The sequence below is a fragment of the Gavia stellata genome, chromosome 5 (assembly GCF_030936135.1).
Source record: "Gavia stellata isolate bGavSte3 chromosome 5, bGavSte3.hap2, whole genome shotgun sequence".
Lineage (NCBI taxonomy): Eukaryota > Metazoa > Chordata > Aves > Gaviiformes > Gaviidae > Gavia > Gavia stellata.
The window spans coordinates 52,276,390-52,294,792 of record NC_082598.1 but is presented as its reverse complement, the minus strand read 5'-3'; the positions used below and the strand labels follow the sequence as shown (position 1 = coordinate 52,294,792).

Here is an 18,403-nt window from a genome sequence, read left to right as displayed (position 1 = left end):
TAACTAATTGAATATTGAAATATCGGATCATTAACTTCTTTGGAATATTGTACTTTACTAGACGCTCCTACTTTCTTTAAGTTAGAAATAAATAAATAAGTTGCTTAAAATATCATTCTGTAAAATAATTTGCAACTGCTCTAACGCAATGATAGAGGAAATTAATTGCTAAATTTCAGTGTTAATCAATGTTAACCACTGAGCATCAGCTAACGTTATCCATTCTGGATGAATTGGAAAAAAGCTTAAATACTAACAGTGCAGAAAGTATCTAAAAAAGACTGACCTCACTTACCCATTTTCCCTCTCTGGATTCTAAAAACATCCAATAACTTCAGGTTTTACGGTGGTCCTTTCAGATTGAAATAGATTTAATTGATTCTGATTGGAATACTTTCTAAATCTCTTCTTTCTGCCTCAGCCTTATCAAGCTCAGACTGTAATGCTTCTCATTACACAGGTCTATCCATTTGTAAAATTTAACAAAACAAAAAAATTCCTAAGTTCTCAAAAATTAAGAATGTCATTAATAAAAACATTGTCCTATAAGCATTAAAGACCTTTTCATTAACACTGCCTTGTCAATAGTCCATTGGAGCCAAACAGGTACTGACCTTTGGCTTCACAAATATCAGAGCAACTGTTTGCAAGTTTGCTGCCTAAATCTGAAATTCTACCTTAAGTGTCAATACAGAACCAATAAGGATATAGGAAGTCATCAAAATTTTGTTTTCTTGTTGAGAAAGGTTAAATAATATACCTACAATAAATGTCTGCATCTCAGACAGAAGTTAGTGTGCCAGAACAGCAAAGAAATAACGAATGCTTAGGAAACAAATTTGAATCCGTATTTCTAAAGACTTCATTCAGCTGTCTTTGTAGACAACTGCTCAGTCACACCTGCAATTTACTAATCCAGCTCAGAGGAATTTCAAATACTGAGTCCTGTTATCATCCTACCGCTATCACAGAAGTCCAAAGCAACATCCTCATGTCTTGTCCAATAATTGGGAAATGACAAAGGACAGACTAAGCACAAAATCATATTGGACACAGGTGGCTTTCTGAATCATCAAGTTATCTCTAATCCCTCCTATAAAATAGGTAACTTTTTCAGGTGTGTGTGCTGAAAAGGTTATCCATACAACAACCTATGTTTTCCAACTAAGTACTGTTAGTTGCACAAAATTGAACTGAAAAGTAGTATTAAAAAGTCATGAAGTAAGGACTATCAGCTTGACAACAACTTCAAAACAGCCTACAAAAGAGGGAAGATGTAGGCAAACTGTGTCTGATTTCTCTACCATTTTTCAAGAGCCTTTATTTACAAAATGGAGAAAAGCTAAGTTTATAGCTTGAAGTCACTAGACCAACACAAACTACAGCAGCTAAATCCAAAATTAAATGCAATATTTGATATTCTATGTGAAAAGAAGCCAACAAAAAATACAAATTTCTCATAAAGCTAGGAAGCTATCAGGGTAGTATTTTGCATGTCTCTGCAGAAATAACAGCAGGAAATCTGTTTAGATGTCCTACCTTCTTGAACTGCCTGAAACGGATTGTTGCCATCCACAAATGTCACTGAACATGTGATTTTCTCCGTTTGTAAGATTTCGTCATTCTGGTTGAGATCAGCAACTGCCATTCGAAAAACTTCCTCATCTTTTTTGGCAGATTCATCAAAAATTGCCCCTGGGGGGAAAAAAAAAACAACACACAACAAAAATCATGTTGCACCTTTCACCTGCAGTATCCGAAAACATTAGTCATAAGCACTTCAGACATTTTATGCTATAACATCATCCCTTCACTCACTCCTGAAGAGCAGTTCTCTCAACAGACCCCAGAAGCTACTTCACAATATATAGAATTTCTACATTTTGATGTAATTTAAGACATAAATTAAAGAGAAGCATTTATTCCAGCTAGAAATATTGGGGAAATCTAGTTAAGCACAAACCAAATTACCTGTATAGGAACATGGCCAAGAAATGAGAACTAATTACCTTGTCAAAGGTGCCATTTAATACATTGAATTACTACAACGGGCTAAGATATACATTTAACATCATGTCTAGTGACAATTAAAAAATATAAAATTCAAATGAGGTGCGAATAAGCCTAAAATGGTAGCAGCACTGGGAAAATGCATTAGAATTGACAACCATGATCAATAGACAGGTCAGCAGCTGATATAAAATATTTCAGGTCTAATTCCTATTGGATTTGTAAAACAACCACTCCAGCTAACTGTCTGACTCTTGAAGTCAATAAATTAAGTTTAAGTGGTTAATTGAAATAACTTCTGTCTTTATAAATCTGACAGAAAGTGACTGTTCTGCCTTTTTCCCCAAAACATTCAAACAGAGCATCGTAAACAGGAAACCATTAAACTCAGGAGGAGTTGGCAGAGCAAGGGTGTCCAGCCCTCACACAGCCAATTCTTCAGGTGTATTGAAAAAGAAGTCCAAGGCTAACCCAGAGGTTTTAGCTTTTTTTGCTTTCTTTAAACTACAGTGTTACTTAAAGCATCACTAATTTCCTATTATTTTACATTTGCTTCTTGTATGAACTATTTATGCAGAGATGGCTCAAATTACACTGTTATAGTCCTATGAAGAGTGCTATACAGTTTAAAATCCTCAAAACAGGGCTGTTAGATTTTCAAGCACCTTTAAAGCTTTCATTTCCAGGCAGTAGATTAAAGAGACAGAAGGGATGCTTCAAAACCAGACTTTTGAAAACTGTATTTAATCATTATGAAATTTCTTCAGTTTTCGGGTTTATTTATTCTCGAGTGTCTGTTGTCAATACCAAACTCAACTAAGGCAGCATATGTGGTGAGGCACCCAAAAATAATAGAAAATGCTGATCACTGTTGATTTCGGGTAAATACCTGCAATCAGTGCTGAAAACTGAAAAAGATTCATTTACAGGAAATGGCTCCTTTAAAGAGAAATAAACTTCATACACAGTGTTTATCATATTTTTCCCACTGACCTCCAACACTCATCTCCCTGCCAGCACCACTCATCCTACATGAGCATCATCTCTTCCTACAATCTGACCGCTTTGACTCCAGCATTTTCCCTCCTGAAGCTGCTGCCATCTGGAACAGCTGTTCTTTACCTCTCCACCTCATTCACCTGTCATCTCTGTGCAAATCTCAGCTGAAAACATTCATTTTCTCCCTTGCCCCCATTTCTATTTCCCTTGTTTTATTTAGCTCCATGAAGCAAAGCCACCCATAGCCAAGAATACGCTTGGTATGCAAGATGCTGAAAACTGTGCAAGTGCAAAGAGGACTATTTGTGTATCCAGGTAGCATTTAAGGGTACAAAATACTTTGTCCAATGATACACCTTAAAGCACATTTGTTTCTAACTTCATGGAACAGTTCAAACCAAAATCGCACATGCTTCATTTTGGGTATACACCTATACTAATGATAATGACATAGCCAAGCAAACATTGTTAATAAACATTTGAAGGAATAATTTTAAATGGCTACTAAGTAACAAGGTTAAAATTAAGAAAGAAAAAAAAGTTGGAAAATAATGATAGTAATTAGTCAAATTCTATCCCTGTAGAGTAATTCTGTAACAAATGTCACACTGGAAGGAAGTGAACATGCACAGGTTTCATGCACACACACAGGGCAGCTGTTGGCTGTGTTGCAGAACAGCATGGCAAAACAAAGACCTTCCAGCCAACACTGCAGAGTACACAACTTTTTATTCTACAGCTGGGAAATGCGATCTTAAGACTGGCTTTGTCCCCAAAATCATACAGGTCATTTATTGAGTAGAGGATACAGAAAAGTCCAAGTTATCTAGTGTTTCTCTTGCATGCAACATCACAAAAATCCCCTTCAGCCCCATAGCCCTTCCACTGGGCAGCAGAGAACTGCTCCCAATACAGTGTATTTGCCAGTCCAGCATCAAGTTGCTCAACAGATGAACCTTCCTGAGAATCTTTCTTGTTTCTTTCACACACAGATATCTGTAATAAACTCCTATGCTTTTTCTCAGCCTGACAAATCCTACCTCTGACAGCATCGGGACGAATAAGGAACTGGAGTAGATGAAACTCTATGCAGCCTTCACAAACGAAGCTCTTTCACACTGTAGCGCAATTACTCCGGTTTTGTTCTGAGCATTGCTTATTTCATTTACGGCTCCACATATCAGACGCAAATTTCAAAATTTTTCCTCTAACCAATACTACATCTGACATTTTAAACAAGCTACCTCACAGAAACGAGACATTACCCATGCTTTAGTGTAGGAGTATCTCTATAGGTAAAACAAATAAATACATACATGAATTGCAAAAAAAGTTGTAACCATCATTCCCACCTGAGTATCCTACCAGGAATTAGATTGTCTTCCTTCAGAAACTAAGGCCTTATTCATTAGAGTATCTGACTTAGCTACACAAAAAGCCTTATAAGATATGATAAAGATGACACTGTTCCTTTCAGGAGATGGCAGTGCGCAGTAGCACATTCATTACACTTCAAACAGTGATAAGAGAAATTTTGTTTCATAATTGAATCTCGAAGTTTAATTTCAGTTTTCAAGTAAAATCAGAAAACTTAAAAAAAAAACCAACCAACCCCTTGAAACAGGTCTATCAAAATTTTTACAGCCATAACTATCGTATTAGGTATGACTTTCTTTCCTTGCTGAGGCCTGAAATCACACTGAAGTTTTGATGCTTATTCTTTCAAACATAGTCTTTTAACCAAGTCAAACAAACAAACAACCAAAATGAACAAATAAAGGGTATCATACTTTCAAATTACTTCTATAGTGAGAGCTACATGCTCTCTCATTTCCTCATGTACAGCTGCAAAATAAGAGAACTGGAATAACCACAAACTTATTTGGAGTACATGTCCAAAAGGAACCCTTTTGGCTATAGGAAAAATTGTTACAGGAAACAGCTGAGGAGAAAAAGCAAATTATTCCTATAGATACTGTAAGACACTCGCTCTCTAGAAAATGATGCAACAAAGCTATTTACAAAGACAAAAATTCTTCAAAATTATACAAAAGTAGATGCTGTTCGTTTCTCTTCCACCCCCACTGCTCACCTCAGCTGAAACAGGCCTCACACTAAACATGTCATTTCTAACTATACTCAAGAAGTATTCCCACGATTGCATCAGGAGCCGACATGCTGACACAGCAACTACTTTGCACCAGTTTCCCTCCTCCTGTTTTATTAGCATGTCATTACTTTCAGCTTTATTTCAGAATCTGGATGAGAACAGCACAAATGTAATTCTCTACTGACTTTTTAAAAACCCTCAGCACATCAATAATGTCCTGTAGCTTAGCAGAGAATTCTTTGTGTTTAACTATCTTATTCGCACTCGACCATGTCACCAGAAATCTGTCAATTTAAATGAATATAGACCAAATCATACAAACGCTCAATAAGTTCACCAAGTACTAATGACATCATTACAAAGGCTTTTCAAAGATCACTTGCCCTACTGTCCCATATGTATAAAAATATAATCCAAATTAGATATTATGAGCTATATTTAGAGTAATTTGCGCAGCCTACTGGAATCAGCCCAGAAAACATAAAAATGGGAGATAAATGCATCATGACTGGAAGGATGAAGTGTGAAGAGATTTAAAACAATGTTCTTCTTTCTATTGACTAAGAAAGGACAAAGTCCACTGCTTCCAGTGTTTTCAAGTATTATAATTTTATTATCTATGAAAGTATGACATTTCTGGACCTTAGTGCCCCATATTAGTCTCAGGAAATTAAGTACCTCATTTCAAAGAGGAAGGGGAGTACACAGATTAAATGCCATTGTGAATTGAGGTCACAGTTCAATTTCAGCACATAAGTTTGATTTTTCACTTTATAACGTTGCACACACATACGTTACCAATAGAAGCAATATATACTTTGGCCAATAATTTACTGGTTCACAATTCCAGGAATGTTTGGAGAGAAAAGGAAGAGAAAAGGAAGACAAAAGGGGAAATGCAAAACACAGTAACTTTTTGAGCAACTATCTGATGTTCTCAGCAGCTGCTGATTCTATGAAAATTCTTTGTCCCACCAATATTGCCGGCCTGTTCCAGTGTCTGAATCCAATTCCACTGTATTTTCTCAACTGCTGCCATTACATTTTTACTCTGAATGAGAAAGTTAATGCAGCTGCTGAGAGAAGGATGGCCATGGTGTTAACACTCAGAACTGGAAGCTGGGGGTTTTGAGTCCTCATGGCAAACCTCATCCGGGATGTCCTGCAGGTTTATGAGTGCATCGCCACAGGTCTAGCTTCCCCATAAGAAATTCGGTTAGGAGACATTAATTTCTTGGGTCTTAAATCAATGAGACTGATGTTTGAGATCCTGAGATAACATGGGACTTTATTCTACAACGTATTTCTAGGCCATATGAGCATCCGGTTGGGAAAATTTTCATAGAATCCATTCATTCTTTACTATAATGGCAAATACCTGGGTATACCACATACTATCATATCTGATTGAATAACTATGTACATACAGCTTTAGGAGGCCAATTATATTATAATGGAATTGTCGTCAACAAGAACAAGAGGGACTTGACGTGTTTGAGAGTCTGGCTGCGCTCATGTAGAAATTCAGACTGTCAGAGACCGTCCCTTGCGTATGCAGCTCCCATTATCACAGTATTCAGCATGCACTAATACAGGTGGACCCTAAATTTCACTTGTGACACATTTAGGGCTGCTGTGAAATTTCGCGATTGACTGATAGGCAGTCGAATACATGCGATCACATCTTGATTTTGTCAATGAAGGGAAAACATCAGCAAGCTTCGCCTTTCTCTTTCAAGTTGACTAAGTTTTAGAAACCCTTTAGAAAGGGCACAGCAAGCTTGATTTTGTCATTGCAGCACAAAGGGAGTGGAAATCCTGTGTCTCCTCTGTATCAGGAGGGAGTTTCCAGCAGATGTGTCCTCAGCTACCTTGCACATCACACTGCAGATACCAGGCACGGCACAGGGTTTGGCCATCAAACCACCCAGCCCTCGAGGAACACGACAGGCTCACACAGGGCCAACGTGGGGCTTTAGCTCAGGGCAGAGCCAGTCCCTGGCGTCTTGAGTCATCAGTCTCATGCATTTGCTCCCCAGAGTCTCCCTGCTCTGCACCATGGGGATCTTGGCACCAAAGTGCATTAGGGCCAAGCTGAAATCTTTGACAATGCTATTTGTTAGTTCATTTTAATTTTTCAAAACTTTCACAGCTCCTGTGATGACAGTGAAAGACACAGCAGAGTAGGGCTAGGAGCACCTGTGCCAGCTCCTTCTGCCAAGAAAGTTATGTTCCCCTGCCCACCAAACGCTAAAGGCAGAATTTCTCTTTCTACTTCATATATCTTGTATATTTAAAAGCACAACTCAAGAAATTGAACAATACATCAGCACATATCCTTCACTAGTTATCATCAGACATATAAAAGAAAATTAAAAATAATCAGCTTAACAGACTGTATTTGCCAACATTAAATCTACACATATGTATGGGAAGTCCACTTCTGACTTTAAGCTGCACATGTGAGACCAGAGAATCCGCAGTGAAGTTTCTGCATTACCACTGATGCAAGAATGCTCAGGAGAAAGAAGCATGAGGCCTACTGTCATTTTTTTTTTTTCAATAGACTTTTGTAAAGGTTTACTTCTGAGAGACAAGGGTTGATATTTTTCCAGGCTATGCCATAAGCAATGCCACTTTCCCTAAGATCACTGACAGTGGTTGACTATACATTACATACACCTGCATACAGGTTGCTATCTCCAAAACACATTCTTTGATCAACCACAATTGCATCTATTTTTAATCTAATGAAAAAAAATAGCAAAATTAGTAAATACACAGTCCACACCTAATCAGAATACGGGGGGGGGGGGGGGGGGGAACCCATACCCCAAAACCAAAAAACCCACATTATTTTCAAGGGAAGCTACCCTCCCTGCAAATCTTGCCATCTTGTTCTTCAATCTAGTGGACATATACAAATGAATTGTACGTTACTAGTATTTAAGGAATTAGAGAAGCTACCCTTTTAGTTGGACACAACAATTAAATCAAAGATTAAAGAGCTAGATTGGAGAACAAGAGAGTTTTCCACCATGTTTCCCCATTCACACCCAAGTTCAGCAAATGCTTTGTATGCACAAACCTAACTTTAGGCATATGAATAATCTCTCTCAAGTCACACCTTAAAATGAGACTCTCTGCTGCGCTTAATATGACGCTGCCAACTTTGTATGGCAGCACTTGCTCTAACCACTGCAGAGGGTACCTCTGCTCACTCTGGGAGCTACACCATAAAAATATTTCTGTTCCTTTTTTAAGTGATTAACCCCCTGTTCTCAGTGCAGCTATATGGCTGGCACATCATGTAAACGATGCAACAATTCCTTCTCTTTGTTGCTTTTTGTTTTCTAACTTCAAATATTTGAAACGAAGAGGTGAATGAGGAATTTTACAGGTTTTTCAATCTGGCAAACTGCTAGAGGCAAAGTCTGTTTCAAATACAGTGAACGTAAGTGCAGTTATTATCCAAACACAGAAAAGTCTCTCCATTCTTCTGCTGAAACACAGTTGTTTTTTAATGTCCCAATCTCACAGTAAAACAACCAATACAGCTCTGCTTGTTTCTGAAGCCTGTTTTTTTAAATGATTTGACTACAGGAGGGTATTCCATTGCATTACACCTTTTCTCTTTTTTTATTTTCTTTTTTTTCTCTCTAGAGTATAACTACCCAGTTTTGGAAGTATTAAGGTGGCTTGACAGGTTGACAAAGAAAATAAAGACTCAGCTGTTTATGAGCTTTTCTGAACAGATTTACATACAGTGAGAGCCAATGCTTCAGGCATTGTATGTCAAACCTACTAATTATAAAGCAATATAGAATTTCTAGGAAACACAAGCCTGAAGATATGGAAATAATTGTCTTTGTGTTACCTTTACAAAATTCAATTTTAATACCTTTAGAGGTAGTCTGGGTCAATTCATTTGGCCACAACAGGTGCTGGAGATCTGTGGCACTCTTAAAAATTTTGAGAACTACTGCTTTCACAGTTTACAGTACTAGTATGCACATTGGAATTTTTTTTTCTGCTTAATTCTATTGCAACATTGTGGATACACATCAGTGTCATTGGGAATTATGTTTGCATTTGGAAAGAACAGATTTTAAGATCTTACCCTCCTTATTTACACTGTCTGTCGGGCACGTATGCACAAGCACACATGCTTTCCAATCACTGTTGACTTATTTTAAGCTCATCCTGACAGACATTTCTAATCATTCTCAAGTTCTAAACCACCAGTTTACACTTATATTTAATACAACAAATGGTACAATTTGTCAAAATCCTTTGCTGAGTCTCATTAATCTTATTAAAAAAACAGCTGTCATTTGCCAGTCCCTTTTTGGGAAGGGTTATTGTTGGCTAGAGAGTACAAGGAGGAGGAGGAGGGCAGAGGGACAGGAAGGCAAAACATTAGGGTCCTACTAAAACATGCATTCATTCAGGTGCATTTTTTTTTATGCAACATATAATCAAAGGCATCTTAAAAAGGCAATTCTAGAAAATCTCCTGGTAAATAACAAAATCCCTTCTCAATTGCTGTACATTCTCATTAACTTAAGTGATCCTTCAGTGGAAAATGAGTATAAAACTACTATATCAAAGGAATAACAATTGACATACATCTTGCATTTTTTATAGCTAACTAACTAATTGCACAAATTGCAGAGCCATAAAGAATTTGTTCCTGCAAATTGAAACATACCGCACAAATGCCTAGTATGGCATTGGAGACTGCTATCTACTTATGTAGATGCAGCAGGGCACAATATTATCATCATATAAACCATACATTTTATACACAATGTATCTTTCACAGGATAAGAATTAAGATGTCTTCTCTACACTGTTCCGCTATAAACTTGATCTGATGATTAACTACAGTGAAAATATCTTCACATTCATTACGCAACAAATGAACTGATAATAATGAGAAGCTTTTCATGTTTTCTATCATATCCATAACTATCAAGTTGGGGTCTAGCTGTGAAAAGCATCTGGTTTGGTAGATATTATTGCCACATTATTTATGTCCCATACAGAGAGTTAGTGTGATGATCATAAATTTGCTGAATAGTATCTGCATTTTTGAAAAAAATATTAAAAAGAAACCTTATAATGTACATTCAAAGCTCGCTTATATGTTGTTTCAGAACCAGAGCAAACACTGATTCAATATGCTATTTCATCATTTTTATTAGCCCCTACTTGTGAATGCAAGAACACTTCAACAAAGCAATGTCAACAAGGATGACTGTATCCTGTAAAAAAAGCCAAATTATTGTTAAGCATTTGTCATTACTTACTGTCTTCCACTCTCATACTTGTTGTTCTGCCTCTACATGCAATTCTTCTTTGTATTTTTTGAAAGACAAACTAATGCTTTAATTAATCAAATGATGCAGACTGCTAGGTAGAAATGGAGGGAAGACTGCTGCCAAACCATTTCTTTAAGACATGGAGCAGCTTACTCTACTAGCAGCTGAACTTTGTAGAGAATGAGATTACCAATATGTTAGAGATGTTGTTAATACACAAACATATGCCAACACACACACACACACAGACGTAAAAGTGCAAAGGTTACAGCGAGAGATTTTTCTGGAGAGCATTTTTCTGGTTTTTCCTTCCTATTTCACTTTAAAATTTACACAAGCCTTTCACTCCAAATGGTTTCATCATTTCACGCAGTAGAGCAGCCTCTCTTACAACACTGAAATACAGGTATTGACACTATAGATTGCCATTGGGAGGATATCACAGGAATAAGAGGTTTTTTCTTGAGCACCACAGTATATAAGTCCAGCCTTCTAGTCACTGCAAAAAATAAGACAGAGAGGTGCCGAGTCAGCGTATCGTAGACTCACAGAATGGTTTGGGTTGGAAGGGACCTTTAAAGATCACCTAGTTCAACCCCCCCACCATGGGCAGGGACGTCTTTCACTAGATCAGGTTGTTGAAAGTCCCGTCCAACCTGACCTTGAACACTTCCAGTGATGGGGCATCCACACCTTCTCTGGGTATCATAGAAAAGTAGACAGATACCTGTTAAATATATTGCTTTTAAAAATCTATCTGATCCCGCACATAGTGTTATGAATACCACAGTCAACAATTAAATAACAACAGGGAGGAAAGCAGCAGTGAAATACTGTTTTACGTGCCTGTCTAAAAATGCAAAGGCTGACTCTGAAATTAATCCTTTTCTTAAACAGCTTTTCTTTTCTATTCTTTAGAGCAGGTTTTTATTCTGCTGGAGGAGAGGCATTCAGCAAATCTACACACAAACACGCTCTTTGAATGGTAACGGGAGAAACCAAACTAATTAGTCTCATAGTCATCTAGCCCATTTTCTTGCCAAGGCAGGACTGTCCTGTAGAGTGCAATTTACATTCCAGCTGAAAATTAACATGTGTAACCTCTTTCACTTTTATGTCACACAGAGGGTAACAAATCCAGAAGCAATCGGTTTCCCATTTCAATACAAAAAATACATACAAAAATGCCCTAAGAAATAGCCACTTTCCAAAAAGGGTACAAGTGACCCTGTTTCTACTGACATTTTTCTTATTTACTTCTCAGTACAGATTTTGCTGAACTAGGGTTACTCCCCTTAATTGTAAACTTTGTATTTTATCATTCTGGTAAAAGCACAACCCATGTTGCTCTAAAATTTGCTATCCAAATACTCAGGGCTATGGGTTTAAAGTGACTTCACAATCATGGATGGTGAATTCATAATTCCTTGCCATTTTTTATAGAAGACTGTGCCATATCATCTTTGTAGTTCTTACTCATGTTAGAGAGAGTAATTTCTACTTTCACAACTCATAATTTACATGTGAGCATAAAAAAATAGACTCTCAGAATATAATTCGCAGATAAGCTGAGTTAGACTTTTTATTTCAAAAATTTCACCCAATAAATTCTGGTAATGATGCGTCTATTTTGGAAAGGGCAAAAGAAGAAGTGGAGAATAAGGAAAGCTTAATGTCATTCTACATGAGACACACCAAATATGACCAAAAAGGTCTGTTTTAAATTCCTTGAATTCTCTGCTGCAACTTGGCTTCATCCTTTGTTTTTAATAACCCTACAGTTCTTCAGCAATATAAAACTCTTTGAAAATTATAATGCTGTCTTATGAAATGCCTGTGAATTTACATTTCCCAAAGCCTCACTGCAAGTCAATTAAATGTACTCATGTTCTGCTAAAGAGTAGTTTCCAGGGTGCAATATATGATATAATTTTTTTTTTTTTTTACAGAAAAGTCATAATTTCTGATTTTAAGACAGAAACTGCATGAGGAATGAAGAACAGCTGTTTCTTTCATTGGCGTCTATTATTTTTGTGCTCTTAGAAGGCAAACTTAAAAGGTAAGAGTGAGGCAGCAGCAGAGCTATTTCCATAAACTGCGGATGTGTCAGACACCTCTTTCAATCCAAATATTCCCTTCCTCTTTCCCACATTTGTAGACTTCCTAAGAAAGTGCTCTACAATAGGCTGCTTACAAACCTGAGACTGAGAACCTATTGCACTAACATTGGAAGAAATAACAGTAGAAGAAATACTTCTACCTCCAGCTCCAGGTCTGCAGTTGCTATAAACTCAAAACACCCCAAGTTCACAAATATTTTTGAGAAACTAGCCTGATCTTTGATTTTTCTAATGAAACCTAGAACCACACATTTCGTTTAAGTTATCTCCTGTCAAGAACCACTTATAAAAAGCCATATAAAAGTGAATAATTATATTCCCATTTTAGAGATTAAGGAATATCAAGCAGATATACAGTGGCTTGCTCAGACACTCAGTAATTAGTTGCCTGTCAAAATTGGAAGAATCTAATAAAAACCCAATTTTTCAAAGTACCTATCTTTATTTCTATCAACACACATAATCTTGGAACACTGATATTAAAATAAGAGTAAGTATGCTGTTATTACACATCCCACCTTATTTGAAAATTTCATCGGAAAAGGGCTTTAGGTTTTTTTTGTTTGGAGATGTTTAGGAGGGGAGGCTGTGGGTTTTGGTTTGTTTTCTTGGTGTTTTTTTTGTTTGTTTGGGTTTTTTTAGGTTTTTGTTTGTTTGTTTTTAAGTGACATGGCTGTAAACTGAAGGTGACAAAAACATTGCCTGTAATGTCTTGAAAATCATTTTAACTTGAACAGACTTAATATCCAGTAACTTAGGCAATGACTTCTTACTGAAGAACATCTTACTGAAATTGGAAAAAAAAAAAATTGCAAGCTGGAAAATAGCTAAAGAAAATAAAAGTTAAAATTACACAGGAAGAACAAGAAAAAATACTGTGTCATCAACCATATTGAAATTTAAACATGCAATGTAGAAACTGGAAAATGGATAAAAAAAAGTACCAGAAGTGATACGTGTGGAGGGATAAAAATTATTATTATTGCATGATCTCTTCTGATCAATTCAAGTTTTTGAGGAACCAACAAAAGTGAGAAAGAAGCACTTTGGCAGCAGCAGATAATTTTGAGAAAATTTTTTTATTAATTTACAAAAGTGATAAAAAAGAACAAGCAAAACCCCCACTATAATAAATATGTAAAAACTATAAATAGTTCCTGTTACCAGCATCCTGGGAACAGATCAAGGTTTTATTTTCTTTGAGTCAGCAGAAGAATGCCTGTAAAAAATGTTCATTTTATTTTCTGTCACATTTTATGAGTACCCAAGTGATGAATGCACAGGGAAACCCATGCAAGAAGCATAACCTTCATACTATTCTTCTTGTAGTCATTTTTAGTATTAGCAACTCTCCCAGCTCATTAGTTTAAGAAAAGACATTTCTTACAAACTACTTCTGCAACTTTGAGAAAACCACCCTAGTAATGACTGTACACAGGAAATATGAACTTTAAAGGAAATTGGGAAATTGTTTTACAAAGCAGAAGGACACACATTATGATCAAACCTAGAACCCAAATTCTGCCCTCCTTTGCACTTAAATACTTCACCAGATACATTTAGCTCCATTTTCCAGGTCTGCCTTAATCAAGTCCTTTTATGGTCTGTGAAAAGGTGAGTAAACTTAGCTCACGCTGACTTTACCTGCAGGCCTGTCACATGATTAAACATAAAGCTTTAAAATTCTACAGGTTTTTGAATCTCATTATTACTGTATTAATTATTACTGCATCATTATTAATTAATCTGGACTTGATGATCTTACAGGTCTTTTCCAACCTTAGTGATTCTATGAATTATTACTGTATTATTACCAATTAATACTGAATACCTTGAGTATATTATGGCACATTTTATCTGGGAGAATGTTGAATTAATTTGCCAAATGACTCCACAAGACTACACCAGAATTCTACCTAACAGAAATGCTTCTTGCACGCATAACTCCTGGTACTTGATTTCCTTACCAGAGGTTAGTAAAAACCCTGCAAAATTAAACACTGCTACAAGGATTTCCCAGCAGACTGTTCCAAACACAACTGGTTTCTTGGAAGATTTTTTTTTTTAAATATATTTCTGGTTTTGTCCTGTTTCCAAGCTAAAAGAGGATATCTATATACCCTATATTTAATAGTAATAGAAAAGGCATTTCTAGGAATTAGACCACACCTGCAGGCTTGACTCCAAATCCCTCATTTTTAAAAGTGGGTATTTCTTTACTGAAGTCATGATTTCCCATGCTAGATCATCACTGTACAATCATTTACTGTTAACAAAGTAAAGTTTACTGTAAGATAATATTCCTGAGGAAGAGGAAAACTGTACTGCCCAGGACTTGAGAGCTATGTACATGCTGCATAACAACAGAGTATGTGTATTGAACTGGCCCTTAATGAAGAGGAATATTTACTGAAGAGGCGGGACTACAGCAAGTATTCATATCCAGATCTCCTCTTCCATATCCTGGGTTCCAGGTACAATGCAATGTGAGTCTGTACTCAGATATGCAGCTCTAAAATCAAATTGTAGGTTGCAATCCACAGTGTTATGAGCAAAATTCAACTTTCTTCCTCTTGAAAAAAAAAAATACCAAAACTCAAGAAGAGCTAATATTGTACAGAAAAAAATTATTCATTGGACCAACAGGGCAAGCAAAAAGTATTTCCCTGGTTCTTGGACTGTAGAGGCTTTTCTTTCAGTATTACTCTTCCAGCCCCTAGTTATCCCAGTGAAACCTCTCCTGACGGTTTCTTTTACAGGTCGAAGGAAAATAAGCCTCGCAAAACATCATACACACAATTCATACATAAGCATTCCCACCTTTTTTTTTTTTTCCACATACAGATAACATTGTTTTCTCTTTGGTCTCAAAAATAGAATGTCAGAAAAAGACTCCCTGAAACATAAGCCAGCAATGTGCCTCTGTGGCCAAGGCGGCCAGTGGCATCCTGGGGTGCATCAAAAAGAGTGTGTCTAGCAGGTCGAGGGAGGTTATCCTCCCCCTCTACTCTGCCCTGGTAAGGCCACATCTGGACTACTGTGTCCAGTTCAAGAAGGACAGGGAGCTGCTGGAGAGGGTACAGCAAAGGGCTACAAAGATGGTTAGGGGACTGGAACATCTCTTATGAGGAAAGGCTGAGGAAGTTGGGTGTTTTTGGTCTGGAGAAGAGAAGACTGAGGGGGGATCTTATTAATGCTTATAAATACTTAAGGGGTGGGTGCCAGGAGGACTGGGCCAGTCTTTTTTCAGTGGTGCCCAGTGACAGGATGAGAGATAACAGGCACAAACTTGGTCATAGGAAGTTCCACCTAAATATGAGGAGGAACTTCTCCACTTTGAGGGTGGCAGAGCACTGGAACAAGATGCCCAGAGAGGCTGTGGAATCTCCTTCTCTGGAGGTATTCAAAACTCGCCTGGACACATTGCTGTGCAATCTGCTGTACATGACTCTGCTCTGGCAGGGGGGTTGGACTAGATGATCTCCAGAGGTCCCTTCCAATCCCTATCATTCTGTGATAAGGTAAAATTTACACCAGGCACTGAAGAAGGAACAAGAATGCAGAGCCCTGCCAGATGAGTCATTACCCTACAGAATCTTCCCATGTTTCTCTTCCCATCCCTCCTTCACTTTCATGGGCTTTGCATCAATAAACTTCCAATTATTTTCTGGACAGTAGAACATATTCACCAGTGCTGAAAATACATCTGCTGCAGAGTACCAGGGCGCTGTGATGGTGGCCGGGACATTTTCATGGGGCATAGTTTAAATTCCTGAGACAAAAAAAAACTGAGCAGAGATCTTGAGTACTTTTTACAAGTTCTTTGATACAAGGAAATTGCAGGACCCCTCCACATTCCACTGTGTTTCATAGGTAAAGGAGTTCATGCATCTGACTTCTGTAGAAGATTCAAGACTTTAAATCCCAAAGGACTTTCATACTATACTTGTCTGCTTCTCACAACTCAGTAAAGACCCAGGTTTGAAAGCACAACTTTGTCATCAGCTGTGCTTACAGCAACTAAAATGTATTCTGGCTGAAGTTTCAGCTTTCCTCTTTGGCCATCTCACAGAAAAAACACATGCAGACCATGAGTGTTTCTGATCTAAGTCCCAGTAGCTGATACAAATTTAATGCCTGGGTACACAAAGCTGGCTATTCCACCTCATATATAAACTGGCTTTGGAATAATTACTTATCCTCAGAACCTTTTAGTCTCTATTTCTGCTTAGCTTATTTCTCTGTGCCTGAATACATATGTGAAGAAAATTGGGAAGAAAACTATTACTTGAGCTTGAAGATGAATGACTTACTATATCTTGCTTCTCCAATTACTTTAGAAAATCCCTCAATATTTCTTTATGTAAGACGGCAGGAAAGTTCCCTTTCATATCTATGCAGGTTATATAAATAAAAAAATCACTCTAAAAGGTCACATTGTTATATTTACGATTTGCAATAAGCCAGCCTGCAATATGAAATTCAGGGAAACTTTGATTAAAAAATGAAAACGCATGTACAAGCTCACAGAAGGGGAACACCATATAGAATTAGCATCTGTGCATACTCACGCATACACACTCTCTGAGAACGAAGCAGCAAAAGAACATGTTTCCTCAAAGAGAAATGGCACATCATATTTTCAAAGTGAAGGCAGAGCCTTCTAAAAGTATAACATAAATTGGTCAGGTAGAGGTCATTGGGAATTTACAAGCTCTATCCTAGAATGTGTAAGAATGACAAAGCTAACGAAGACTAACTATTCCATTCCAATTCTTCAGTGTTAGCATATATAGTCCATTATATATAAGTCCACATCTCAAGCTTCATTTTTCAGATATGGTTATAACCCCAAAGAATAAGGACCCAAAAGCGAAAAAGCAGTGAATCGGGGGGGGTGGGGGGGGTGGGGAGGTGGAGGAAGGCAAAAAGGCAGCACAGCTTGTGGGGTCAGTTCTGCTTCCTTTAGGTAAATATTTATGTTACTGAGTCATTATAAAACCTTATAATTTTCCCCTAAATTTCCATAAATAAAATATTGCAACTTCTTCTTCCATATGACTGTTTACCATACTACAAATATAGATTTGCATATTACCTGCCTTTTTTGCACTTGTTCTTTTGGTATTAGGTTACTTTATTCTCAGAAATATGCAGAAGAGTTAAAGAGTTCCAGGAACAAAAATAATACCTGAATTCATATTGAGATGGGAAAATTTATGTACCAGATCACCAAATAATGATTAGAAGTGATTGAGCAGCCACAATCACTTCTTATATGCAAAAGGGAAAATATTTTCTAATAAACACCCATAACGAGATTATTTTTTCTAAGAATCCATCAGTAAACAGCTATCTGTGCACCTTTCATTGGCAGTATCTTTATTTTGTGGTCTGTGTTTCTAAAAACATTTGAAGAATCAATTGCAATCTGCAATTCTACTCTCATTTAAGTAATAAATAAATCTGCTTTTGAAAAATATCTTCTAGTATATCCTGGGCTGCTTTTTGCAGTCTTTTCACTATTGAATACTATATTTAGATTTATCAGCTGTATCAATATCTTGGTATCATCTTCTGAAAGTAAAGGGGTGCAGAACCAAGTTACGACGAGCGTGTGGTGGCTCTACTGCAATGCACACATGTACCAGTTTACCCTCAGATGCTGGAAACAGTATCTGTGTTTTTTAAAAAAATATTTATTACCATTTCAATAAAAAGAGAGCCTGTAAAAGAGGGTTTTTTAAGCAGGAACACAATCGTGATAATCACTGCAGTGAGGCTAACCTGCCTTTCACCTACTTACTCTGTTCATGTACTGAAACAGTCTTGGTAGGAAT

The 18,403-nt window shown here is 37.1% G+C and overlaps 1 protein-coding gene across 2 annotated transcripts in view; it reads right to left on the bottom strand.

The window, feature by feature from the left end:
• Positions 1 to 18,403, bottom strand: part of GRID2 (glutamate ionotropic receptor delta type subunit 2) — a 734,268-nt gene that overhangs the window by 581,391 nt on the left and 134,474 nt on the right. For both annotated transcript variants that reach the window (XM_059817838.1, XM_059817839.1), the window contains exon 2: positions 1,540 to 1,695. In XM_059817838.1, the coding sequence (XP_059673821.1) occupies positions 1,540 to 1,695 (156 nt within the window). The remainder of the gene's footprint in view (positions 1 to 1,539; positions 1,696 to 18,403) is intronic.